Raw genomic sequence first — 26,911 nt, 5'->3', positions numbered from 1 at the left:
ATGATTGTGATAAGATTCCCTTTTTTTTTTTTATGTGTGTGTGTGTGGGTTGAAACTCACCTTTTCTGCTTTCTGCACTGTGCGTTGCTGCCTCAATACCTTTCTCTTCTTCTTCCTTTTTCTTTTAATTAATAATTCTCTTAATTCAATAACTTTAATGTCTTAACATGCTTCTATTAAAACTACAAAAACATAATTTCAAAATTATTGGAGTACACACATAAGTTGACGTCTACCCTTATCATCATCACCAACTTAATTTTGGTTGACCTTCATTTGGTTCCTTCCCTTCCAATTTTTTTTTATTATAAATTACTTAATCTCAACATATTTTTCTTCCCATCTTTAATACCATGGAAATTTTAGAATTTAATTCAAAAACAAGGTAAAAGATTGTTCCGAAAAAAAACAAAAATAAATCAGAGTTAGATTCTATCAAATAAGATATTTACTTTTAAAAATTAAAAAAAAAACAATAAATATTCCAAAAAGAGGTTAATAGGAANAACTAATTTTAAAGTTTTAAATTTTCTCTCCTACTAATAATTTTTTTTAATACCTACTTTTATTAAAATTTTATTTGAATATTTGGAAAAAATGAAAGTAATAATAATAAATTTATAGTGAAGCAAGTCAAATTTGAGGGTATATTTGGTAGCTTGTTTTTTTTCTAGGTTTTGATGTTTGGATGTTAGCTTACTTTTGTTAATTTTTTTATTTACTTACTTTCCATTTCTAGCTTCATCATTCTATTTAATTTACAATTTAAATATTTTCATTTTACTTTTCAAATCCACTGCATTTTGGCATCTCAATATATATTTTTTATTTTTTTTTATGTTTTTTACTTGAATAAAAATCGAAAATTTACACCCAAATTTAACAATAAAAACTCCCAAACTAAACAAATTACCAAAAATGAAAACCTGCCAAAGTAGCCTAAATTTTTATTTTTATTTTTCTCTTAAAAAAATGAATTTGAATTTTGCTTAAATAGATTCGAGATCATGAAAATCCTATCATAATTACTATTACTCTATATTCCTTTAATAGATTCTCACTTTAATACGTCAAAACAAAAACTTTTGACTTTTTAAATTAATAATAATTTATTTTTATTGATTTGGAGATTAATTTGATATTTTAATTATGTGGAGTGAAGTAAGATAATTAACCGCATCGATTTGATATTGATTATGTGGAAATTTAAAAGAAAATAAAAAATTTAAAGAACCAAACTATATGAGAAGCTTCATCACAAATTAATTAATTATATGTAGTACACAAAAGCTTGTAAAGTTAACTAAAGGACAAGGGTCAACTGAAATGGAGGACCAAGGGAAAACAAGATATTCCTCTTTTTTTTTTTTTTATATATTTATTTTATTTTGATTATTATTGTTTAAAATGAAATATGTTATTTAAAAATGTGTGTGCTCTGGTGCAGGTGGCTTTGTAGGTGTATCCGAGTCAGCCCCACGTATTCATTTGCGTGCTTGAAGACGTCCACTCATTTTAAATGGAAACCGACGTGAGAATCCATCACTCAAATATACATCACTATTATTTTGTTTATAAACAAGAAAATACAAAATTATAAAATTGATTGGATTTTGATGGATAATAGAATGAATGGGATAAAAATATGCAGGCAACGTGGCAAGATATGATTGGGAAGAGGAAGGATGGTATTATTCCTACGTCAAATTTAACAATAATTTTGAAAAATAAATAAGGAGAGTAAAAAAAAAAAAGAAAAGAAAAGAAAAGAAAGTGAAGTGTAATAAATGAGAGGTTGGAAGGGGGTGGGGGAAGGCACATTGGCACATGGGGTGGGGAGCAGCATGCCATTCACCCATTGCTATTCTTTCTTGACAACAGATTCACATGTCACACCCACAACTCGCCTTTTCTTTTCTTTCTTCTTTTCTTTCCTTTTTCAAATAACTTCATATTTATGATTAACCATCATTTTTAATTTTGGAATCAATTGTTAAATAATAGTATACAAAAAGAAAGAAAGAAAATGATTGATTCTGGACCGGCCCGATCCGAACAATTCCAATCTTTTGTTGTGGTCCAATAATCAACTACATTTTGGACCACCCACACGTATCCGAATCTCAAATCAGGCCCACTTTGATTGTGATTTGGTGCACCCACGCCCACTTGCAACAAGCTTTCCTTCATACCTCCTTAGGGTTTGGGCTTCCTGGGCTTCCTGGGCTTCTTTTCTTAAGGAATCAAATAGAGGATTACTTATTTCTAATATATAAATATAAATATAAATATAAATAAATATAAATTTGGTCTCCATCAATATACACCACAAATAAATAAATATGATGGAACCAGTTTCCAATATTATGTTCACATAAATTACTAATATTACAATCATTTTTCTTTTCTACAAATTATTTATGGAACAAAACAAACAAAATCAGATCAATCTTGCAGTGAATCAAACCACTCCTCCTCAGAACTCCCCACCTGCATGTTACCAACATCACACTCTATAATCAAATTTTCTTTTCAAACATATATTTCCATTTTAAATTCGAATTCAAATTCAAATTCAAATTCAAATTCAAATTCAAATTCAAATCTGGATGATGAGGACCAAAAATTTACCTTAATTTGATCAACCCAAACACACCGCAAATATGAAGCAATCTTCAATCTTCAATCTTCAATCTTCAATCTTCAATCTTCAATCTTCGTCCTCTTCGCTTCGCCTTCACTTTCCTTCCACTACGCAATTCTTACTCCTATTTTTAGGCCTACAAATCCCGTATCATCTCGATTCTTGAGAGTTGTCTTTATCAGGAGCTTGGTCCTGCTCCAATGCCGCCGCAGAGGGGTCCCGACTCTGCCCTATTTGGTGATAGATTTGGGAATATGAAGGCGGGTTCAACATCCCTCTTACATTATTCCCCTCCTGCGAAAGCCCTAGCTCCAGTCCCGGTATTTGCTGCTGCGGCTGCTGATTCCCGATTATCGTCGGGAAATTCACGGATCCCAAATTCATCCCCTGAAATTCGAATCCATGGAACCCGAATTTGGGCATAATCGAACCCGGATTCTCGCTGACGAACCCCGGCCCGATTCCGCCTAGGGACGGCCAGAATCCGGGCGTACCCATGTGAGATCTGTTCAAATTGGCCCCCATCATCGCCCAATTCAGTCTTGGGACGGCGTCAATTTTGGGGGTCAGGGTGGCGGACGCAGAGACGGAGGTGTCGGGGTCCGAGAGGGAGACGCCGGCGGCATGGAGGGCAGAGGCAGGGATAGTACCGGAGCCAGTGGCGGCGATGATGGAGGGCTCAGCTTGCTGGAGGAGCCACTGGATGGTCTCGCCGTCGGTCTTATGGCCTAATTCGCGGGTCAATTGGAAGACGCGGGCGGCGCAGAGGGCAGGCATGCGGATCCTACGGCCACGGCCATCCACTTTCTTGTGGCGGTCTTTATTGGAAGTACGCTTAGGAGCCAATTGTTGTTGGTGCTTCTTGTTTTGATCTTTGTTTGGGTTTGCAATTATGATATCCGAGGATGGTGGTGTTGGAGCGGGTGATGATGGTGGTGGTGGCGCTGCTGCTGCTGCTGCTGATGGCTTCTTGTTGTTGTGCTCTGCCATGTCTGCTAATGGGTGTGGGGATGGGGGTGGGGGTGGAGGACCCAACAAAGGTGGGTTCCTCTGTGTGGACTAATGGGGTTTATGAGAGGATCAGATTTTGAGAGCAGAAAGAGAGAGAGAGAGAGAGAGAGAGAGAGAGGGAGAGATAAAAGAAGAGAAAAAGAAAAGAAAAGATGGGTCCTCCTCCATGATTGAGTTCTCGTTGTTGTTGGAACCTTACACTTTGGGTCAGCTCACCCTCTTAGTCTTCCCCGTGGCTGCCTCACCCCTCTAATTTGGATTTTCCCCCTTGCTCTTTTACTATTTATTGATTGCCTAAGATTCATATCCCCGTTAGAATTTGGAATTAATCATTCAATTATGATTTTAACCAAATTCCAAATTGTTTGGTAATTTTTGAAAGGTTTACTCGTTTTGTGCCACTAATTAATGTTGTTGTTGATTGAATTAGTGGGGGTTTCTTCCTATCCGATGCAATGTTTTATTATGTACATAATTACTTGAAGACGAGGAGTGAGGAGGGTGTAGGATTCAACGTTACAGTCAACTCAACCAAAGGGTAAGCAATGATGGGGACTTTTCTTTCTAATAACTATTATTAACCCTCTTCACACCTACGTGGAAATTAGCTTTTTCTTATTATTATTATTATTATTTAGAGCAATTGTTGGGATGCCTTTTCAATGGCACAAGGAAAGCTACAACCAATCCAACATAATTTGTTGAATTTCAAGAGATGGATTTGGACGGGCTCCAAGGATGATATATTAGTATGTGCCTCTACTATCTTATATTGTTATTGTTGTACGTGAGAATGGTGTATGAGAATGCCAACACAACTACATAGCCCTTTGTTTGTTTGATAAATAAAACGAATTACATGATAGAACAAGAAAACACATTATCATCACTGAAGGTTTGATTAGGGTAAATATGATGCAAAGAGTACTGAGGAGGATATTTAAACGCGAAGTTTTCTTTCTCTTGCTTTCCATCCTTGTTGTTGTTGTTGTTGTTGCCGCCGCCGCCCGGTTTGTTCGCTGATTTTTCTTCTTTCTCTTGCTTCTTATTCACCACCTCTACGTTCTTCTTCATTTTCTTTTTAATGGCTTCCACCAGCTTGGGAGGATCCACTATTCCCTTCACCCTCACTTTCGAACTCTCTCTATCTGCTTCCACTGCCATTACTCCTGCATTCATCACTCGTATATTTTAATTAATATCACCAATGAAACAAGAACAAAATAAAAGAAAATAAAAGAAAACAATCTGACCCTCCATTCTTCCGATGCTCTGCTTGATGTCATTCACACAGCCTTCACAGTGCATCCTCATTTTGAGCTCCACGGTCTTCACCTGTATTTTGAAATAGAATAAAGATGAGATGAGAGATTATATGAAGAAATAAATAAATAAATAAATAAATAAAAAAGAGGTGAGGGTTTTACGTACCTCTTCCTTCTTAGGAGGGTCAGCCTTGGTTTGGTTGGGGGTTTCGGGGAGGGGCTTGGGAGAAATAAGTTGGGCATTTTTGGAGTACTTTCTCCGAATCTCTTCCAATATCTTGTTAGGCTTCAGCTCCTTTCCCTTTATTACCACTTTTGCATTCCCCACATCCGCCGTCACTTCCTCCACTCCTACAATTCATTCCCCCAAAATACCTTTTTATTTTCTCTTAAAAACAAATTAATAATTACTAATAACTTAATTACTTACCCTCACAACCTCTCAAGTATTTAGACACCTTGGTTTTGCAGGACTCGCAGTGCATGTAAACTTTCAGCACCACTTCCGTTATCTTTTTTCCCTCTTTCTTCTCTTCTTCTTGCTTTTTGTTTCCACTTTCATTCTCACCCTTCAAAATTTCCTTCATTTATCAATTACAAAATATTCAATTAAATAAATAAAAAGCAAACCTTTCTTTTTCTTCCATACCTTTCCCATCTCTTTCAACTCACTCGCCGATTGATTGATTGAATTCCAAGGTTGAAAGTACAAGCTTGATGAGACCCTAATCTTACTGCCCCATATATATATATATATATATTTATTTATTTATTTCAACATTGTAACGTAACACTTCATTTTTTACAAAATTAATTTTATTTCTAAACTCACTACTTCCTTACATGCATATTTATTCATTATTTTCCTCTAAACTTGTAATATTTAATGGACAAATTGACAGGTTAGGTAATAATTTTATTATTCATTTTTACCGTATGTTTAATATTGCATTTTTTTTTCTTCTTTCACTTTTATAAAATCAGGCTTATAAGGTAAAGTAGTTATTACATTTATTTAAATAATTTAATTGCTGATACTTGTATTTATTTTACTATCTGGAGATCAGATTTTGCAAGTTTTATTTCCCCCTTTTTCTTTAAACATTTTATCATTTCATTTAATTGGAATAGATTAATTGCAAGAAAAATGTCAGCTAAATATATTTTAACCAGGAAAAATGTCAATTAATACTCTTTTATTTTAACCATTTAAACATATATATATATATATTTTTTTTTTTGTCTCTCAATTCTCATCTACTTCTTTGATCTGGTCGGCTTCCTCCGGTAGGTGCATCTTCTATTTGTTCTTCCCCGTCGCCGCTACCTCCTCCGGCGGCGTTTTCTTGTCTGATAACGGTGACAATTTTATCGACTCCTCTTCGGATGTGGGCCACAAGCTTTTGCACTTCAAAAACTCCCGTTACTCGTATCAGCTCAGGGTTCTCCTCCTCAACTTCTACGCTTTCAACCCCTTTTTCAAATCCAAACTATTTCAACACATATACATTTCTCATTCTACTCCAAATCTACTTTATTAACGACCATACCTTTCATCTTTTGGACACATTTCTTCATTTGGTGTGTACAGCCCTTACAGTGAACTGTATATCGTAGCACCACGCTAACCTCCTACAATAATAAATTGTTTCTAAAACATTAAAAAGGAGAATTAAAAAGCTTCAAATTTTTTTTTTTTTTTTTTTTTTTTTTTTTTTTAGAATTTAACCTCTGCTTCAAACTCTTGTTCAACGGGTTTTCTGTTTTTGCGTGTAAAGTTCAATTTCTTGAAAAACCCCATCTTTCTGGTCTTCTTGCTTTCTGTTCACAATAAGATCATATCTCTCTTTTCTTTTCCTAATTTCATTTAAATACTAATCCTAATCCATCAACCTAATTAACCCTCCAAATATAAAATATCATCCACATTTAAGTTTTCATTAAAAACCGAAAACAAGCATGCACTGTTCTTTCACTCTTCCCAATCCAAGTAAATGCTAGATTTAAAGAAAAAACATCATCATTTTATTTGCATTCATTCAACATTTAATCTTAGATTTTGTAGTCACTCCAAATATATATGTTCCAAAAAAATTTAAATATAGAGTAAGATTGAATGTTTTTTAAACATAGGATACACGTACCTCAACACAAGTGTATTCCCCTATGTGGTAAATGTTAGAGGAGTAGAAGATGACACGTTCCATGCACAGCCCTGACACTTATACAACACCTGTCATCCAACTCAACCATTGCGCACACGTTTCTTGCTCTTCGTTCCCCACGTGGCAACCAACTCACCGCTATTTCTCTCTCCTCCTTCTAACTCGGACCCACATCCTTCTGCCTCTTGACCCCTTCATCTTTGCCTCTCTTCATAATACCGCTCTCTCTCTCCCAAATCAATCTGATACTCTGTTCTTTCATCTTCTTACTCCAAACTAAATCGTAAGTCATTTTTATGGTCTATATAATTTTTAATGCTCTCCTTTTTTTTTCGAATTTACATTAGATCAATTAATTTTCGATATATACATACGTACAGACAAGGAAGTGATGTATAAATTCTCTGGATTCCACTGCTCCCTACTTACCCGTCTCTCAACAGATTTCAAAGTTGTTAAATTTAATGAACAGGGTTGATTACTCCTCCAATTAGTATATTAACATACAATGAGGATCGAGAACATGAATTGGGCTTTTTGGTACATAACACCACCTCCAAAACTATAAAATTAGGCTTTTAAATTCAGTNACTGTTCTTTCACTCTTCCCAATCCAAGTAAATGCTAGATTTAAAGAAAAAACATCATCATTTTATTTGCATTCATTCAACATTTAATCTTAGATTTTGTAGTCACTCCAAATATATATGTTCCAAAAAAATTTAAATATAGAGTAAGATTGAATGTTTTTTAAACATAGGATACACGTACCTCAACACAAGTGTATTCCCCTATGTGGTAAATGTTAGAGGAGTAGAAGATGACACGTTCCATGCACAGCCCTGACACTTATACAACACCTGTCATCCAACTCAACCATTGCGCACACGTTTCTTGCTCTTCGTTCCCCACGTGGCAACCAACTCACCGCTATTTCTCTCTCCTCCTTCTAACTCGGACCCACATCCTTCTGCCTCTTGACCCCTTCATCTTTGCCTCTCTTCATAATACCGCTCTCTCTCTCCCAAATCAATCTGATACTCTGTTCTTTCATCTTCTTACTCCAAACTAAATCGTATTGGAAAAATCTAGAATTGAATCTGATGTCGGGTGTAACTCTGGCGGTGGCTCCACGAACAGACCCAAATGACGCAGTGGCGCCGCAGCAGAAGCCGCTATGGCGGCAACAACAAGAGCAGAACTCGGTTGTTGGAGGGGTGATGGGATCTCTCCGCGTCATTGAACTCCAACTGGTTGCTTTCATAATGGTGTTCTCTGCGAGCGGGCTTGTCCCCATTCTCGACCTGATTTTCCCTGCCTTCACCTCCGCCTACCTCCTCTTGCTGGCACGGTTTGCATTCCCGTCTCACGGCCATGCGTCGGGCGCGTCGCAGGAGATCTTTCAGGCAATGCTAAATGTTTAGTACGCCCAAGAAATTGGGAGTGTAGTTCGATTCATTGACTGATTCATGTTTAAAACTGCGGTTTGTTGTTACAGGGGAGCAAGTTGTTTAGAATGTACGTGGTGGTGGGGACCACGATAGGGCTGTTCCTGCCACTGGCATATGTGTTGGGTGGGTTTGCGAGAAGTGACGAGCATGCGGTTCGGTCGGCGACTCCGCATTTGTTTTTGTTGTCGTTTCAGATTCTGACGGAGAATGTGATAAGTGGGTTGTCGTTGTTCTCGCCGCCGGTGAGAGCACTGGTGCCGGTTCTGTACACGGTGAGGAGGATTTTCGTGATCATGGATTGGATGAAAGATGTTTGGCTCAACAAAACCTTGCCGGCCAATGCACCCATCAACGTATTTTTCTTCTGCTCCTCCTCCTCCTCCTCCTCCTCTGTTCCTACATTATTAATTACAATGGGTTTATTTAGTTTTATAAAAATGGCAGGACATAGCATGGTTCTGGTTCGGAAGGACATTGGCGGTGGCTAATTTTGCGTACTTCTGCATAAATCTATTTGGATTTTTAATCCCAAGATTCATTCCAAGGGCATTCGAAAGGTATTTTAAGGACCGAGATGACGAGACTCATGCCAAAATCCAAGAAGATAACCTCTCTTCCGCTCCCCCTAAATCTCACCCCTCCGATAAGAAGACCGATTGATTTTCGTTTTCTTCCCCCCCCCCCCCCCCCCCCCCCCCCCCCCCCCCCCCCCCCCCCCCCCCCCCCCCCCCCCCCCCCCCCCCNGAATATGAAGGAGGAACAAGGTAGTTTATGAAGAACAGTTTGATTAGGACATCCTACATCTCTTCTCTATCCACCATCTTAACAACCCCTCTAATTTTCATCTTTTTACTACAATGTCCTTTTTATGGTCTATATAATTTTTAATGCTCTCCTTTTTTTTCGAATTTACATTAGATCAATTAATTTTCGATATATACATACGTACAGACAAGGAAGTGATGTATAAATTCTCTGGATTCCACTGCTCCCTACTTACCCGTCTCTCAACAGATTTCAAAGTTGTTAAATTTAATGAACAGGGTTGATTACTCCTCCAATTAGTATATTAACATACAATGAGGATCGAGAACATGAATTGGGCTTTTTGGTACATAACACCACCTCCAAAACTATAAAATTAGGCTTTTAAATTCAGTAGGTTCAAATTTTAAAAATTGGAAGTACCTAAAAAAGATGGTCCTCAGATTCGGACGCGTGGTCTGGTGATTTTGGTCGGTTGTTCTTATCCAGAAGTGGTCCAAAAGACTATTATGCCCCTAAAAACACAGTAATAGATTTGTACGGACCTCTTTGTCGTGGGCTCACTTTCGTATAATATTAAAATGTTCTTAAATGTGGAAAGCTGGGGCCCGGTCAATACGAATATGTTGCGCTGGGTACCAAATTTCTGTGGCTCGACCTCACGCGCTTAAGTCGGTCCCACCTTTGTGATTACATTTCCTTTTTGCTGTTTACTTATTTTTATATATAATATTAATAATTGTTGTGGTTGCGCTTTAAATTTCTTAATCCTATTTTTATTGTACACCATTTAAAATTAATTTGAAATGAGTTGAGCATCTTTAAGGCTCTTAAAAAATCAACCAGTCTTGGGACGCATTCCTATGAAAATAATCTATTTCATTTCTAAAATTTTAAAATTTCCCTTTTAAAAGGAAGAAATGTAAGCGTATTTTATGGTTATTGTCCCATGGGAATAAATTTCAGAGTTATTCACCTTTTCTTCTCTCCCATTTATTCATCTCTATCCATTAAGAAAATTCAAGATAAATTAGCAAATTTTTAATTGTTCCCACATATTCATATCCACTGCATATTATAATCATTATAACATTATTTGGGCTCTAGCTAAATCGTCTAAAGTTAAGGATAACGTACCAAATTCTTAACGGCTCTCATATAGCAATAGGATCACAACATCCGGTATCACAATTCATTAAAGCACAATTCACTAAACCATTACGTGGGCTCCAATCCACAATTAATGATAAGCTACCAAATCCTTAACCACCTCCACATACGTACACAATCATGTCATCTTATATTACAATCACTAAAATATCAGATAGGTCAGTGATGACCTACCAAACCTCTAATTCTACTCAGGAGCTAGACACATAATCGTTTTATAAATTCTAAATCTCTCCTTAATCCTCCTCCGCAAGTTTAAAACGCCAAAAGACTAGTTGAAATTGAATAAAAGCCTTTAATTTTAGAACTTTACAACTTCTGGAGAATAAGGTGAAGGATGACTAGACAATATATTCCACGTCCCCATCCTAAAAAAATTTAAAAATGATTCCAATTTTGTCCTAAACTAGGAAAAATTCGAGCGTGTGACATAGTATTGAAAATGTTATTTTTTATTTAATACACATATATATAATGAAATTGAAATAGAAGCATATAAAAGGGAGTGAAAATTATAGTGTTTGAAGAACAAATTGTTGAAAAAAGTAATGACTGAAATCGTCAAATTTTTGGGTCAATTATTTCAAGAATTAATTCCATAAGTAAAGAAAAATAGGTGATTGTTAAGCCCTTGTACTTTTAAAAATATTTATCATCCTCCACATATTTTGTTAAGCCCTAAAACCTAATTTACTTTTGTTTATGCCTCAATTTTTGCACTATATTATATATATATATATATATATATATAATATAGTGACGAGACTGAAGGTATTAGGCGAGACGAGAAATATATATATATATATAAAGAGAGATCATGATGTTTTTTTCTTTTTAATTAATTATTTAAATTGAATTACAATCTCCAAGGACTCTGAAGTAATAATATTTTTAAAAAGGAAAGTGGCACAGTGAAATTTGGTTTAGTTTATTATTCAAATCCCAATTTGTTAAACACGCGCTCTCTCAGCGCGTAAGTTACAGGAAAGTTGATCACAGTGTGGGTAAAATTATAAGGTTGATATTAGAATTTATAAATTGGCAGTGGCCTCTGTACTAAACAATAATGTAAGTTTAAATACAGTTATGGTCTAAGATTTTCAAAATGCTTTTATTATTCTGCTTTTTAACTTTTATTCATTTTAATTTACTTTTAAAAAGTAAAGCATATTTATCCAAATTTTAACATAAGCTTTTACTATATATGATACAAACCTTTCAATGCAATTCTTTATCCAATTTTAGTGAATAATACATCATGTCAACTATGTTTACCAAATTTATTAAGTATTTTATTAGCATCTTATTTTGCGTATNAAGATAAAAAATGAAAATCCAATAAAATTAAAATGGAAGAAAGAGAAGTGTAATTTTCAAATATTTCAAAATGGAAATAAATGGAAGGATAAAAGAGGAAAAAAGAAAAACCAAATCTGTAAATTAACTTAATTATTTCCAATTAAATTTAAAAAAAAAATAAAAAACAATTTTCTCTCTCCTCTTCTTTCTCTCTCTAAAGCCCACCATTGTGAAGTAGCTTCAAACGCAAAAGCCACAAATACGAATACCCATTTCGTTATCGTCCAAGAACCCTCCACACAAGAAAGAAAGAAAAGCAGCCTCCATGAAAATAAAGAACAAAGGCAAAGTCCATCCATCTCCATCTTCTTCTTCTTCTTCTTCTTCTTCTTCCGATGGGGACTTTTTTGAGGTCTTCAACTATCTTCCAGTCGCGATATTGGCTCTCATCTCTGTTCTGACCCTTGACGATCGAGAGGTTTTGGCCTTCATGATGAGGAGATCCATGGAAACCTCGTCGTCCTCGTCTTTCGTTTCTGGAAATAAATTTTCCAAGAGAGCTCCAAAGAAATCCACGGTTCCACGCGCCAGTTCTGGTAGCGCGTGTGTTCACTCGCCCCCCTCTTTTACTTGTTTTGATTGTTACATGAGTTTCTGGGACCGGTGGAACTCGTCGCCGAACGGGGAGCTGATTCATCAGGCCATTGAGGCTTTTGAAGAGCAATTGGCTAACGGGGAAAAATCCAGCAAGAACGTCAAAGGGAAGAAGAGGGAAAAAATCGGCCGTCAGTCGTCGGACAAGCCTGTGAATGTTGTTGCCCCGCCACTGCCGCCGTTGCCGGAAGTTCTTCCTCTGCCGAATGATGAGGGGTCTTCTGCGGCTCCGACGACGTCTGGGAGTGACGATGTGGAAGCAGCGGAGGGAAAGGGAGAGCCATCGCGGACTGAGGATGAGACGGCGGTGATGATTGTTCCGTCGCCGCCACCGAGCAACCGCAAGGGTTTGGCCCGGAAGGTATGGCCGGACGTATTAGGGTTATTCAATTCTCGTTTATGGAGTCTTTGGGGTCCACATTAGAAATTGAGCAAATAAAAAAGAGAGGATATTTCGATATTTTTCCACTTTTTTTTATTAGTTTTTTTTTTGGACCCAAGATGAGAGTAAATTCAAAAACAAGAAAAAAAAGAAAAAAGAAAAAAGAAAAAAAAGAGTAGATGTTATTTCGCAATGGAATATATAGAGTATCGTCCCATCTTTGATAAACCTTTGAGAAATATGCCTCTTTTTTATTTTTTGATAATTATTAATGTTGAATGCTTTGTTTTGGATTACCCCTTGTGTTTGGCTTCTCACAAAATGAGAGGGAAACTGGAAAACAAAATGCATTCAACTTATAATAATACATTCTTTTTTTTGGTAAGTTTAAGATGTGAGATTTGAACTAACAACTTCTTCTTAAGAGGCATTGTGGGAACCAGTTTCTAAGTTAAGGATGAACTGATAGTGGAGAAAAGAACGGAAAATCAAACTAATCAGGTTTTCTTTAATCAACCTTTTATCCGGAATAAATGTTTAATAGGAAGAAATTAAAGTTTGAAAGGAGTAGAATTTATGAGTTCATTAATAGTGTTATATACGGAATGTTACATTTAAGGTAATCTTTTTTTTTTTTTTTCTCTTTTAAAAAAAGGTCTGTCCAGTCGCATTGCGCCACGTGTTGCATAATGTTTACAAAACCTAGGTAGGCATTTCAAAATGAAAGGAATAGAGTAGAACTCTGTTTTTGCAGCCTTCTCCTAATCTAAATTACCTGTAAATTGGATTTTGATGTACCACTAAGCTCTTCCTGCTGCTTCTTCAGCTTGAGAATGGTGTTGTGTGCCGCATCCTTTTTGCGATCGCCATCTTTCAAGCGTTTCTGTAAACAACTTATGTCCTTTTCTACCTTCTCTACCTTTTTCCTTAGCTTCTTCATTTTGGCATTTACTTTTATCTGATTTTCCGCTACCTCATCCCAATCCTTGCTCAGAGCCTGCAACTGTATTCATTTCCCCAGCTATTAATTACAACATATCCTACTTTAATAATTTCCCCTACCTTTTCTTTCTGCCTCTTACTTACTTCCACTCGAATGGATTCTTGTGAACCCAAGGACTTCCACAATTTTCCGTTCACAACACCATCGCCAATACCTTTCTCCCTGCCAATCTTATGTTGTTGTATGTCTTTCAGAATGGCTTTATCACGACCAACATCGTCTCTGGATTTCTCACAATCCCAATAGTTGTTGCGCATTTGCTCTTTTAGGCATTCAATCTGTTGCATAAACCCAAAAATTTAAACAGATATGATAACTCATCCAAGTATACTCAAATCACTGAATTTTACCAAAACTAGAACTAAATCTTCACGATTAATGCTTAAATATTGAATATTACAGGAGCCTGGAGTTCTTCCACTGTCATCCCACCATCCTTCCCTTGTATTGCATTCATCTCCCTTAATAGCTTCCTCTCATGGGCCATGTTTTTACACTCATGTCCCATCAAGAAACACAGTTTCTGCTCACACATCAGTAAATATACATGTACATGCCATAATTAATATGAACAACAACAAGAAACTCCAACAAGTCTGACAAATGAAGAACACAATAAGTTTAGAGTTCAATAGGCCATACTTGCTTATCGACTTCCCCTCCCGACAAGCACGACTTATTCGATTTATCCTTATATGCATTGTTTGCAAAACTCAGTTTGTCTAGTGATAGATGCAGCACAGCCAATCTGTCTCTTTCCCAATCTGGAGTGAGTCCATAGTTACCATAGTAATTTATCGCGCTCAATTTCGCCCTCACCTCATCGCTATCCATCTACAAACCAAAACTTATTAACATTAATCATCATCACCTAATCAAGCAAAACTGACTTATCCACTCAAAGAAAATTCTAACTCTCCATTTATTAAAGTTAACAAGACTAAAATGTTGAACAAAGTAGAACTTGGGTTTCTGTTCACATACCACTCTTTTCCTTATCTTCTGGGCTAACAGAACTTCATCTTCATTTATCCTTTCAATGGTTTCTTCAGCCTTCTTGATCATGGCATCTATATTCGGGCTCTCAACTGACAAGACTTCGACAAAGTAAGATTTTCGAACTCGAACAGGTATTTCATCGACCACTTGGGGTACTACCACCCCATCACAAGCAGCTTCCGATCCATCCTTCTCTCTATCATCGATTTGTCCGCCGTCCATGGCGCTGTTCCAGTACAAGAAAGCCTTCCAACAAAGCACAAAACCCCTTCAAAAACACTAAAAGAAATTGCACCCACTCCTAAACTTAGGATCAGATTAGTAGTGCTTCGTAACTAAAGAAAATTCAAATTACAGAAGAAAAACGGAGAAGAAATTTCATACCTTGAAATCAAAACAATTGGTGCTTCAAATGGTTGCTGTGGTTAATAATGGGATTATATGAAACCATCCTCCTTTTGACTGTATGAAGTTAATCTGATAGTTCCGTCCTAAGCACTTGTTCCTCACGCCAAGTTTGTATGTAAAATATTTGTGAATTGAATGAGTCAACTGTTTGTGGGTTTACAATGGACATGGATATTTGGTCATGGTCAATGGTCAACATCAGCTATCTAAATTTAGTTTCTAAACTTCATAATTTTTTATGATTCACAGGTCTTCGTAATTGAAGGTTTAAGTTCCATTAGATATGGGATTCAAATGAACCAGAGGAAGTTCAAGCATGTTTACAGACAACAAAAAAGCACACTGCATTTCAGGTTTAAGAGGAAAGAAGTTCAAAAGGATCTTCAGCATCTTTCATCACCCATTTCAATCTAGTTTTAGAAAGCGATTCCGGAATAACAAGTTTACGACTATCCTCAACCAATTCTAATTTCTGGTTGCCAATCATCCTCCCATCCATGCAAAGCTCTCGATTACATAGGGACGGCACGACTCTCCTTTTGTAATCCTTTCTGAACTCCGGCCAATTATTCCACATCTGCATAAACTTTTCAACCTGACGGGGGGGGGAAACAAGTCTTCATAAGCTCTTAAAATCCTAATTTAAAGCAAATTCTTCAAGTGCTACTACATTTAACCTGTCCTTGACATAGTTCTTCAAGTGCTGCAATGTCTTTCATTTTAGCAAGTTCTTCAACCTTCTTCATGAGGGATCGATATTGGTAGTGGGAGGCATTCTTAACCCATAAGATACCACAAACAATGCATCAGTGCAACAGTCTATGAGTGAGTGATCAATTATGATGCATATATAAGATATACCTCTTCTCCATATTGTTTCTTCAATTTAAGAATAGTGTCATATGCCTCCTCCTTTCTGCGGTTGGTATATATCAAGTGTTTCTGTAGACACCTTATATCCTTTTCTACCTTCTCTACTTCTTTCTTTGTCTTCTTAATTTTGGACCTTACTCTTGCCTGTCTTTTCCTACATTCATCTGAACAGTCGTAGATTTCCTGCAACTTTTGTTGTACAAAGAACATGGGATAATTTTTTATTATAAATTATACAGTTCAATCAATCAAAGTTCTGTGTTTTCTTGTTTCCTCTTACTTCTTCTTGAATGGCCTTTTTCAAATGCGATGAGGTCCACATCTCTCCCTTCACCGGAGCATCACCAATAGCTTCCTTCCTCTCAAGCGCACGAGCAATTTGAACATCAATTTGCGCACGCCGCAGACCGCTCAACAACGGCATAATCTGTTTGTATAACTCAGAAAATTAATAAAGATGATAATTCATCAATTCCTAAACATAATATTCTAAATGCCTAATGCTGAGTATTACAGAAGAATCGACTTCGTCTGCTATCAAGTCACCATCCATCTCTTGTCTTGTATTAACCTCCGCTAGTAGCTTTCTCTCATCAGCCATATTTTTACACCCATGACGCATCAAGAAAGATAATTTCTGGTAGATAATAGATTGCATAAGACGAAAAAATCGAGAAAGTCTAAAAAGTTGAATGAAATACATAAGAGAAAAGTTTAGAGTTGATCATACTTGCTTATCAACTTTCCCTCCTGACAAGCACGAGTTATTTGGTTTCCCTTTACATGCTTTGTTTGCAGAAGTCAGTTTGTGTAATGATAGATGGAGGACATTCATTCTGTGTCTGTAGTATTCTAGGTTGTATTCATCCCAATTTTCATAGTATCGTTGGTTCTCCAACTTGGTGATCACCCGAGCACGGTCCATCTACAAACAAAATTTATTATATTCAGTGTGTGTTGCACATCGATATCACTTCATCTAGGAAAACTGATTTGTCTGATAAATGAAGATTTCAATCCTCCATTGTTATACATCGAAAAGCTCATATGAATCATGATCTGTGGATTAGAAAAAATAAGGACTATAATTCTTTTCCACATACCTGTCTGTCCCTTATCTTCTGGGCGACAAGAATTTGGTCTTGATTCATCTTTGTAATCGTCTCTTCAGCCTTGATCATGGCATCTATGTTTGAATTTTCAAGTGCCAAAACTTTGGCAAAATAAAATTGTCGAACTCCACCAGGCATTTCATCAAACATTTGGTGTTCATCAACTACCGCCTCATCACCAGCAACTTCTGGTCCTTCCTCTACCACCTTGTTCTCTCCAAAGTTGCAATCTCCTTCTCCCATGGCGATGTGCTTTGCCTATCAACGCCCAACAAAGCAAATACCATTCAGAAACACTAAAATAAATTACACCCATTTCTAAACTTAGCATCACATTCTTGTTCTTTAGGCTACAAACTAGAACTAATTCACATTATTGTTGCAACATAAAAGCTTCAATAATAAGTGCAGAAAACTCAAATTACAGAAGAAAAACAGAGCGAGGAAGAGACAGAACGGGTTTGATACCAAAAAATCAAAACAACGGTTGGTTCGAAATCGAGCTGCGAGTGGGTGAAGATGGTAGCCGGATTATACGGCACAACAATCTTTCGATTGGCTGTATGTAAAAGGAGCTGATTGCTTTGCACCGAGCACCTGCTCCCCACGCCAAGTTTGAATGTAAATGAAAGTCAACCGCAACTCGGCAAGTGGGTTTAGATATAAAATGGAGATTGCGTTCCCATCACCGGAGAAACGTGCAATTCAAGACATGAATTGCAAAAAATGGTTCAAGAAGTTCTTGGCTAAATTAAAAAGACAAACAACTTGACTGCTGGTTGAGATAAACATTTCAAATTTGGTGGCCGAAAGAAAGAATCTATCATAATAATGCCCAAAGCTAGTTTATGATTATCTTAAGTCAAGCGGTTGAGATTAACTAATAAATGGAGAATTCAATTAGAATTTTTGGAGAATTTGAAGCATACTTTAGTAAGCCTTTTCATGAGGATGGGATGTGTTGCTTTAGAAGCTAAATTTAGATAAATGAGAATCTTTTGTCTCTCGTCAGTCATGTTGGTCATTGGGTGGTGGCACCATAGTATAGAGATTTTGAGATGAATACTAGCTAAAATTTGGGTCGGACGTGTTCGAGCAATGATATAATTATTTAGTGAGTCAATCATAATGTGATTGTCTTGTAATAATCAGTGAGTCTATCATAATGTGACTGTCTCGTAATAATAATTGGATGTGAATTCAATAATTTATATGTGCCTTTAATAACTTGGAGGATTGAGATCAAATTTGATAAAATGATAGAAAGTTATAATACTTTCTTGTCACATCTACCTTGGACTAAGAATTTTATTTCGTAGATCCTACGTCCTTGAAGTTCCAAAAGGACGATTTCATGGTATTAAGAAAGAAGTACCATAATTGTGGCTGGTTGAGCTCAAGAGTGTGATAGGAAGGCCGAATTAGAGTTGAAAAGAAGAAAGCAATTAGAATAGTATGAGCATCCATGTGAGTGTAAGGTCTCAATCTGTATCCACCACCGCCCAAACAACAGAGGCAGCAATGTTCTTCAATAATACCCAACCAGCCTCGCAGTCAAGATACAAAAACTGATCAAAAGTAGGGTTCAATCCAGAAATGAAAGTTAAAACGCATTTAGACAAACAGAGTAATGTTCATGGCGTAACCACATCACAGTGAGGCCTATCTATATGCTTTGCTTTTGCATAATGAACGAGGGCTGTTGCATTTAGACATGGAGATTTATAACACAGCATGTTCAGTGCATACATTTACATCCCCATTGGAAGGCCTTTTAGGGTATTGGTCAAAAGGAAAAGTTCAAGAGAGGGATAAATATGTGGCGCACTTTGTCTACCACATCCTTGTTTTCCCTCATGTCACTCATATAACACATTCGGATTTTAGTTTCATGTTTGGTTCCTAAAAACCAAAGTAGACACAAAAGTTTAGTAGGTCCAATAAAATGCTCATTTTTTCGTTTTCGTTTTCGTTTTCGTATTCTAATCTTTGAAAGCCTTGATAGAAACATACCAGAAGGCACAAGGTTTGAATATAAAATCTCTTCATACAGTGAATTTTGTGTAAAGGGCTAGTAGTATGAACACGTCTTATCATGGATCAACGGATCTACCAATCATTTTAGTTGGATTTGACAAGCTTCGGTAAAAACTTGAAAAGCTTGCAAGTTCATGGAGCATGGCCCCCCTTGCACCTTTCCCACTCTCTCACTACATCCAATGCAAATCTAATCAACTTAAGATTCAAATATCAATCTACCAGGTTCAAAACTACAAAACAAATAGACCAACCCAACTTATCAGCTCGAAATTTACCAATGACTTGACATAAAATCTGAACCCTTTGTTCCTAAATATTCCGCCCGAAGTTGTAAGACACAGTAAAGAAACATTATAATCAGCGCTCACATTCTCATATTGGGAGCATATCCGGGACAGACTTGAGCCAAATGAGATCTTTTTCATGCTAAGGAAATGACTTGAGAAGGCTTCAGATACGTGATGACAGAACTGAAATCATATCAATTTCTTTCCTAGGAATAGTATTTTCTCTCCCGTAAAAGCTCAGAATAAGACTGAGAGGATCAGGACATTTACAAATTATTGTTACAGTTAAAGAGGATAAACTGCTTCCTTTTCTTCTTCTTACCCTATCTCACCAGGTTACCATGTCTTTATAGTCGAAGGATACTACTGATATCCACAATAAATATGAACAACAAACAAGAACTAGCTGATATCCACAAGGGTAAAATTTATGTCCTATAACAGAATGTTTCAGAAACGTGGCGTTGTAAAAGGCTGGATCTAAAAGCACATAGGACCCAGGCATATTGTTTTCTTTTTATATTTTCTTCTCGAAGAAATATTCTGACATGATGCTAGAGATCATGTTATGAAGCCTAAAAGACTATTATCACCTATTTCTAGCAGGGAAACAAGCACGTATATCATGGTCATCTATACAATTGTAACACAATTTGAGGTTAGCAACAACGATGCTAGAATCATGGTCATCTGCCTGATCCAATATGGAGTCACATATGAAAATAAGATCTTGAAGAGTTTTGTAACACAATGTATAGTCTCTTCTACCTTTCCAGGTCGAATAATGCAAGTGTGCCCCTGATCAGAAACCGTCTATTTATTTGTGAATTATCTTTGCTCCTATTTTGGTCCAACACAAGATTCTCTACAGACCCCACCAGTCATTTTGGGGTTTGCCCACCAAATCATAGTGAAGTTGTTACAATTATAAGGATGGAAGCTATCATTTTCACACGGAGGCATATGCAAAACATGTTGTGTGGATAGCACAACCATGTACAAAACATGACTAAATTAAGATACTTAAAGCTGATTAATTATAACTAAAACAGAATGTTTAATAACATAAAGAATAGGAAATTAAGGTTGGGAGAGAGTGGATACCACCACCACCCAAAGTACCAAAAAATCAAAACCAGTCACATTCATCTGATGGAATGACCAGCTTCCATAAGCGTGTCCCAGGACCCACTAACCATTTGGCCACTTGAATGGATAGCATAACCCAACCAATTCTTTTGTAACCATCCCTATGTTTCCTTTACCCACATCATCTCAGACTATTGGAGGTATGCAGGAAGAGTCTGACGCTTTGTTGATAAATAAGCAGTGAGCTAAACTATGGAAAAACACCTTTTTTCCCCTCATCATCCCTCTAAAGTGAACACATCAAAACTCAGTTCTCTGAAGCACAACCAGAAAGATGAAGGTAAACTTAATTCTGCATGAATCCTTGTAGAGTGTTTCTGTCTAAATACTAAATGATTTTGTGGTTTCTCCTCAGTTACTTGGTTGGATGCACCGTAAACTTCGGCAGAATGGTGGTGAACCGTTCAAAGATTATGCCATTGGTAAATACCTTCAACTAGTATTCGTCTGTGACATTGACCCTGCATTGTATAGCAGATGATTTTGACTTGAAATTTCATACCAATAGCATATATTTCAAAATCCAAGTCATAATAAGTATATATGTTTAATCAGTCTAGTGCATTTGATTGAGAACATATACTCAACCAGAAATTACAAATAAACCATGAAATCATTGTTCATATGCTGAAAGCACGTAGGTCATTCTTGTGATTGTTGTTTTTAGGCCAACAATCGGTTGATGATCAGCAATACATCTCAAAGTCAAGCATTAAACCTTTCAAGCAAGCCCAGCGAGAACAGCAGCTTCGAAAATCTTTCGCTGGTCTGGAATCTGAAGTAGGAGATGAAGACTACGAAGATGAATCATCTCATCAATTGTCTGAGATCTTCCACGGGTTTCTTGCAATTGGAACTCTAGGATGTGATCAAGTCATCAATGACCCAATGACACCAAAGTTTTCAATTTCCGTTGAGAATATAACGGAAAAAGAAACTGAAGTGACTGAAAATGAACTAAAGCTTATCAATGATGAGTTGGAAAAGGTTCTAGGAGCTGAAACTAAGGATGAGGGATACAATGATTCCTCTGGGAGAAACAGTCACGTGAGCATGGGAAGGAGCAGCCATGGTAGCACAATTACCCTAAGTGGCAAGCCAATGGATGGCCTGGAAAGCAATATGAGTGGAAGCATCATCTGCCCACTTCAAGGATATCTTTTTGGGTCAGCAATTGAATTGTCAGAGACTACAGCAGTTGCTAAAAAGGAAAACAGGACCTCCCTTGGCGAGCTGTTTCAGAGAAGCAAAATAGCAGAGGAGAATGCAGGTCCAAAATTTGACAAGGAAGACAAGAGAGCTGAAGAGGATATTGATAAATCTGCCATGCATCTTATGAAAAAGAAACTGAAGAAACGAATGCTGTCTGCTTCTTCCCGGAGCTCTGCAGCAGCTGTTGAAGGACTCAATGATTCTGCTTCAGCAGAAACAAAACTGCATAAGGTACGCCAAACTATGACTTAAACTTAACCCTTGCTTCCAATGGTATTGAAGAGTATATATATATCAGAGAGATCCAAACTAGAACATATGACATGACATGTTGGTTGCAGATCTTTCACATGTTCCATAGAAAAGTTCACCCTGAAAGCTCAGCAATCATACAGAAGTCTGATAAACACCAAAAGGTTCAGAAAAAGAAGAAAGCAATCCATAACCATGATGGTTGCTGCAACAATGGAGAGCAGACATCTGATGAGGATATCATGATATATCCTCAGAGAACACTGTCGAAACCAAGCTTTCGATGCATCAAGAATCAATTTCCACCACATTATGGACTAAACAGTTCTGATCCAAATGACAACAAGGAACGCTGGATTAATTCAGATGAAGACTGTAAGTTAATAAACTCATCAACATCCACCTAGATGTCCTGCTGGTTTTCATAAACACTAATATCAGCACCCACAAGCTACAAATTAATGCTTAAATAATAGTCCTAAGTTAGTATTTATACTCAGCTTTGACAAGACGGATGAATAGGAGCTAATCCTTGTTTAATTGACTTTGGCTATGTTCATCATAGATCTAGTGCTGGAGCTTTGAGAGGGAGGCAGAAGAAGCATGTTCCTTGTTCTTCAGTATCCGACTGTGTTGCAGTATTGTGTACTCATATTGGTAATTATTGATGATAGTGTGCAAGTTACTACAGTCTGAACAGCGTTTGGGTGTGAAAATAAGTAGAGGATCTCCCTCTTCAAACACTCACTTTGTATGTTGTGTGAAATGTATTGCTATCCCTACAACACTTTATGATCATATTTTCTTGCAGTTGATAATTCTCTGTTTCCTTTTTCTTTCGCTTTTCTCAACCCTCTGCTTTTTAATTACCTGACATGAAAAAAAATATATTCGTCTCCACAAAAAAATAGTCTATGTTTTTATCTCGAATATTAAAACAAAGAAAACTAGAAAAGCTGTCAAACAAGTAGTCTATCGTTTACTTTCTAAAAACCAAAAATTTAACAAAAAACGAGCGTCCAAGAAACGGGGTTAACGAAAAAAAAAATTAAACAAAAAATTACCCTATAAATCGTACCAAGAAAACTGTAAGCAAGTAAATGATGGTTGAAATTCTAAATCATTTCTTCAGTTAATTTTTTTTTTAGAAAAAAGTATCTTCTCTTCCTCTTCTCTTTGGAAAGAAGCCAGGATATCTTGATTTATGTACATGAAAAGACAATAAGGGGAAACATGGCAGTGATATTTGCTAGTGTGAGAAGTTGGATGAGTTGTTCATTGCTATTTTTTCCGAGGTGACCATCTAAACCAGAGACAGATACCGGAATGAAGGAAATGCGGAATCAAATTTGGCAGGGAAGAAATTCAATAGCCATAAAAGATAAACTTTAGTTCTTGTTCACCCCACTCTACAGAGTACAAAGTTACATTAAAAGTATTGTTGGACTTCACCTAGCACATAAACTATGTTGGAGCCAGAAGTACCCGTGATCAATTCACGTACTTTTGTATCACACAGCCCCCCACCTAACTTCATTTGATCCGCTGTGTTTATCTGGTTTTCCTGGTCAAAATTTTGAGCCACCTTAACTACTTCCTCCTTTCCTTAGACCGTTTTCGTGAATGTCGTCCCTTTATTTTCCACTTATCGTTGCCAGCAGATCGATTCTGCTCTTCGATTTCTTGTACTTTGCGTTTCCTGCAAGGGGTTTTTGAAAGGACATCAGCACAACAAAATGCTTGAAAGTGCAACAGAATTATTACTCTCTAGCATGAAACAAAAGAGTCATTGAAATTATGGGGCGAATCAATGGAAGAACTGGTTTAAGGAATCCTCATCACCACTAGAAAAACTTGCAACAGAAAGAGGGCATGACATTGATCAAACCTGTACTGAGTAAGGGCCTGGTCAGATAGCAATTCGTCTGCAAGCGTTGCTTTCCTTTCCTTCTTTGTTAATCTACCCGAAAAGAAGTCCAAAGAGGACTCAACCACAGTTCCCACCTGATGAATACTTAAAACATTACATAAGTCAAAAGTAAATATTAACACTAAAATTTTACTTTTGCCCGTCTATAAAACTAGTAAATACTTGTGAAAGTAAAAGCTTGCCTGGAAATATTTGGGAAGTGTTTTTGATTTTGAGTCACCCTTCTTGTAGTGTCTCTTTGGATCAATGACACTCCTCAGCTATAATCATCAAGAGAAATTGAGATGCATAAGTCAATCAAACAGATCTTTTCAGAGGGAATAGATGCATAAGTCAAATATACGCACTCCAATGTCCAATATCAGGTTTAAGAGTCCCACAATGCAAAAGTTCAACATGGTATAGCTTCAAGAACCACAATGCAAAGGTTCAACGTGGTATAGTTTCAAGAACTAATGAACTGTGCACTGGAATATGTGTTTCATGTGGCATCAAAATGTACTATTATTTCTCTACACGATCCTAACAAATCAAATATGTAGAAACATGACATTCTAATTGGTCGTTACATGCATCATAGCAATCATATATATATTCATTGTCATAGCTCTAGAAGAACATTGATTCTTGAAGGTTTGGAACCCAAATATTTATAGAACGCACACATGATATACCCATCTCGCAACTGCAGAGCTCTTTAGCATGATTTCAATTCTTGATACATGATCAAAGTTACCAGCTTGCTATATGTGGAATAGAAAACTGATAAGAGTAAAATAGATAAAACGTCGGATACAGTCTCACCTTCAACAAGCGCAAGTCTTCTTCCACTTCAGGGGTCATGGTTTGTGCTGCCATGTCAAACCTAGTTACAATAATAAGCGTATAAGTACCAGAATTTAGAACGTCAACTACTATGTTTAGTAAGCCGATAGTATCTAGCAAGGCAGAACCAATGATTTTAAAAATCATATTAATCAGCATTCGAATGAAATTGGATCCATGTTTCTTTCAAGTATCAATAGTAAAACTGCTGAAATTTCAGGAAAAGAGCATATACCAGCTCCTCCCAGCCGTGTCACTGACTTGCTTTCTCAGTAAATTATTCAACTTTTTTGGGTTGTTTGGTGGAACAAACAGCCCATCTACAAGCTCTGAGTTGATTTTCCAAACAAGGCTATTTTCTGCTTGACTGTGAGAATTGTCACAAGCCTTAGTTTTGATCCCCAATGAGGAGGTTGGTAGGTTTGGCTCCCAAGAGAGGCCAATGATAGGCTTTATTTCTGACATCTACGACAAATTTAAAAAGGAAAAACAAAATCAATCAGTTCCTGGTCAGGTTGGGTTTTCGTTTTATGGGCGATCAGATTTTTATTTTCCCTAAATTCTGCTACGCACAACTTCCACTGCGAACGGTGGACGGCCGCTAACACGACCGCAACACGGCAACGCCACCAAAACGACCTCCAAGCGAACAAACCCACGGCTTAATCCGTCTTACGCAGCGCAAGATTGTGAGATTGAGGAAGATTGGCAGAGAGGGAAGAGAATGTGAGAGTGTGAGAGTGTGAGAGTGTGAGAGAGTGAGATCGTGAGGGTTTGGGACAAAATCGGACGCGCGAAAACCCTTATTTTTCTCAATCCAAATCGGACGCGCGAAGGTTAAAACACTTATTTTTCTAAATCCAAAACTAATAAAAAGCTTTAAATATTAGGCTATTATAAAAACTTAAAAAAATATTTACCCACCTATAAACTTGAAATGAAAAATTAATATAAATGCTTAATAAATAAAAAGGGGGGAAAATAATTAATTCTCAATTAGCACCATTTGATTTTTCGAGGGTTCACAGATTTCCTTCTTGGCTAATAGGGTTGTTACGTTCCGACTTGCAAGAGCTCGTCGATTACTTGGCTGAAATTTTGCCACCGGCCGATGCTCTTCGTCGTCCACCGACCACAATCCGCCCTCACTCCACTGTCCGAGCTTCGGTTTTCACGAACGTTCTGATGCTTTGCTACTACTGAGCCGTGTAGCCGCCACTGCAGTACCACTCTCATTCACACATCCTGCCACTGCCATGGCGATTCCTTTTGGGAAGATCACCATTCTCGTTGGAGCTGGTTCACACACAGTAAACTTAGTATTTTATTTTTTCTGCTTATTGAATGTGCTACTCTGTAATTTATTACTTGCTTGATCGTGGTTCGGGGTAGGGACGTTTGATGTATAACAATTATCAGGTCGATACATGGTCTGTTTGTGTGGATTGATCGTGGCGATTGGTTTTTTTCTGTGCCAGAACCTTAGCAGTGAGTTTATGAGTTAGCTTGAGGATCTTCCAACATGATCGACGTATATTATTGCGGAATTGGTGCTTGTTTTATTTTCCAATGTCGAATATTCGACAGTGTGATGTTTTTTCAGCACTGTCTTGAGTTTAGCATCGGTGTCTTACTTTATTTTATAGTTGAAGTTAATGTGTGCTGTAGTCGTGTGTGTATACCACGAATTGCCAAGGAAATACGAGCTTGAGTTTCAGAAGCTGAAAGCATAGCGAGTGGAGACGTCTTGAATTTCTGTTGTACTTGCCCTAAATCATGCATTTTTCCATTTGGCGGTTAAATTGTATTGTTTACAATGCTAGTTCACCAGTTTTACCGGAGTTCTGGAGAAAATTAGTGCAAATCACGTATGGTCTATTCTTTCAGGTATTGTTGGCTCTGTTCTGGCAAAAGAAGGACACCTGCCATATGTATCGGATTTTGTCTCAGGTGCCTTTAAGGTAATCTTCTGTATGAAAACTCGCCTCTTACTCTTGATGAGTTGGGGGGGGGGG

The 26,911-nt window shown here is 37.1% G+C and overlaps 9 protein-coding genes across 13 annotated transcripts in view; 4 read left to right on the top strand and 5 right to left on the bottom strand.

Moving 5' to 3' along the window:
• Nucleotides 1-2,305: 2,305 nt before the first annotated feature.
• LOC111780116 (transcription factor TCP20-like) lies at nt 2,306-3,779 on the bottom strand. The gene is made up of 2 exons (XM_023660412.1): nt 2,632-3,779; nt 2,306-2,490 (listed from the first exon to the last, which is right to left on the bottom strand). The coding sequence occupies exon 1, from the start codon at nt 3,632-3,634 to the stop codon at nt 2,795-2,797; it is 840 nt and encodes a 279-aa protein (XP_023516180.1). The 5' UTR covers nt 3,635-3,779; the 3' UTR covers nt 2,306-2,490; nt 2,632-2,794.
• Nucleotides 3,780-4,301: 522 nt separating this feature from the next.
• Nucleotides 4,302-5,507, bottom strand: LOC111806368 (heavy metal-associated isoprenylated plant protein 8). Its single transcript, XM_023691645.1, has 4 exons — nt 5,351-5,507; nt 5,087-5,271; nt 4,909-4,990; nt 4,302-4,824 (listed from the first exon to the last, which is right to left on the bottom strand). The coding sequence occupies exons 1-4, from the start codon at nt 5,505-5,507 to the stop codon at nt 4,511-4,513; spliced, it is 738 nt and encodes a 245-aa protein (XP_023547413.1). The 3' UTR covers nt 4,302-4,510.
• Nucleotides 5,508-8,085: 2,578 nt separating this feature from the next.
• LOC111808420 lies at nt 8,086-9,531 on the top strand. Its single transcript, XM_023694374.1, has 4 exons — nt 8,086-8,491; nt 8,584-8,889; nt 8,981-9,213; nt 9,367-9,531. Exons 1-3 carry the CDS (start codon nt 8,189-8,191, stop codon nt 9,194-9,196), a joined length of 825 nt encoding a protein of 274 aa, XP_023550142.1. The 5' UTR covers nt 8,086-8,188; the 3' UTR covers nt 9,197-9,213; nt 9,367-9,531.
• A 2,564-nt stretch (nt 9,532-12,095) lies between these two features.
• Nucleotides 12,096-12,848, top strand: LOC111806103. Its single transcript, XM_023691463.1, has one exon. It carries the CDS (start codon nt 12,096-12,098, stop codon nt 12,846-12,848), a length of 753 nt encoding a protein of 250 aa, XP_023547231.1.
• Nucleotides 12,589-15,048, bottom strand: LOC111779624. Of its 3 annotated transcripts, none has more exons than XM_023659711.1 (5): nt 14,794-15,048; nt 14,452-14,643; nt 14,210-14,332; nt 13,893-14,108; nt 12,589-13,809 (listed from the first exon to the last, which is right to left on the bottom strand). In XM_023659711.1, exons 1-5 carry the CDS (start codon nt 15,028-15,030, stop codon nt 13,573-13,575), a joined length of 1,005 nt encoding a protein of 334 aa, XP_023515479.1. In that variant the 5' UTR covers nt 15,031-15,048; the 3' UTR covers nt 12,589-13,572. The 3 variants fall into 3 exon arrangements, with proteins under 3 accessions (XP_023515479.1, XP_023515487.1, XP_023515495.1); XM_023659719.1 differs by having other exon boundaries at nt 13,893-14,087; XM_023659727.1 differs by lacking the exon at nt 14,210-14,332 and having other exon boundaries at nt 13,893-14,087.
• A 437-nt stretch (nt 15,049-15,485) lies between these two features.
• Nucleotides 15,486-18,028, bottom strand: LOC111779614 (proton pump-interactor BIP131-like). The gene is made up of 8 exons (XM_023659700.1): nt 17,670-18,028; nt 17,193-17,459; nt 16,820-17,014; nt 16,604-16,726; nt 16,370-16,516; nt 16,078-16,278; nt 15,894-15,992; nt 15,486-15,811 (listed from the first exon to the last, which is right to left on the bottom strand). Exons 2-8 carry the CDS (start codon nt 17,442-17,444, stop codon nt 15,572-15,574), a joined length of 1,257 nt encoding a protein of 418 aa, XP_023515468.1. The 5' UTR covers nt 17,445-17,459; nt 17,670-18,028; the 3' UTR covers nt 15,486-15,571.
• Nucleotides 18,029-20,862: 2,834 nt separating this feature from the next.
• Nucleotides 20,863-22,959, top strand: LOC111809879 (protein LAZY 1-like). The gene is made up of 5 exons (XM_023696352.1): nt 20,863-20,957; nt 21,033-21,099; nt 21,345-22,120; nt 22,231-22,516; nt 22,707-22,959. Exons 1-5 carry the CDS (start codon nt 20,952-20,954, stop codon nt 22,724-22,726), a joined length of 1,155 nt encoding a protein of 384 aa, XP_023552120.1. The 5' UTR covers nt 20,863-20,951; the 3' UTR covers nt 22,727-22,959.
• Nucleotides 22,960-23,489: 530 nt separating this feature from the next.
• Nucleotides 23,490-25,796, bottom strand: LOC111801145 (rRNA-processing protein fcf2-like). 2 transcript variants are annotated; one of them, XM_023685148.1, is made up of 6 exons: nt 25,470-25,796; nt 25,132-25,361; nt 24,876-24,936; nt 24,254-24,331; nt 24,030-24,145; nt 23,490-23,840 (listed from the first exon to the last, which is right to left on the bottom strand). In XM_023685148.1, exons 2-6 carry the CDS (start codon nt 25,359-25,361, stop codon nt 23,732-23,734), a joined length of 594 nt encoding a protein of 197 aa, XP_023540916.1. In that variant the 5' UTR covers nt 25,470-25,796; the 3' UTR covers nt 23,490-23,731. The 2 variants fall into 2 exon arrangements, with proteins under 2 accessions (XP_023540916.1, XP_023540909.1); XM_023685141.1 differs by having other exon boundaries at nt 25,132-25,796.
• A 78-nt stretch (nt 25,797-25,874) lies between these two features.
• The window catches only part of LOC111801131, an 8,750-nt gene continuing 7,713 nt past the window's right edge, over nt 25,875-26,911 (top strand). Inside the window, exons 1-2 of one of the 2 annotated variants that reach the window (XM_023685120.1) lie at nt 25,875-26,195; nt 26,784-26,857. In XM_023685120.1, coding sequence (XP_023540888.1) covers nt 26,153-26,195; nt 26,784-26,857 — 117 coding nt within the window. In that variant the 5' untranslated portion in view covers nt 25,875-26,152. The remainder of the gene's footprint in view (nt 26,196-26,783; nt 26,858-26,911) is intronic. The other variant, XM_023685128.1, reaches the window with a different exon arrangement.

Source organism: Cucurbita pepo, chromosome LG01, assembly GCF_002806865.2.
Source record: "Cucurbita pepo subsp. pepo cultivar mu-cu-16 chromosome LG01, ASM280686v2, whole genome shotgun sequence".
Taxonomy (NCBI): domain Eukaryota; kingdom Viridiplantae; phylum Streptophyta; class Magnoliopsida; order Cucurbitales; family Cucurbitaceae; genus Cucurbita; species Cucurbita pepo.
Note: the sequence above shows the minus strand (reverse complement) of the source record. Positions and strands in the feature narration are given on the sequence as shown.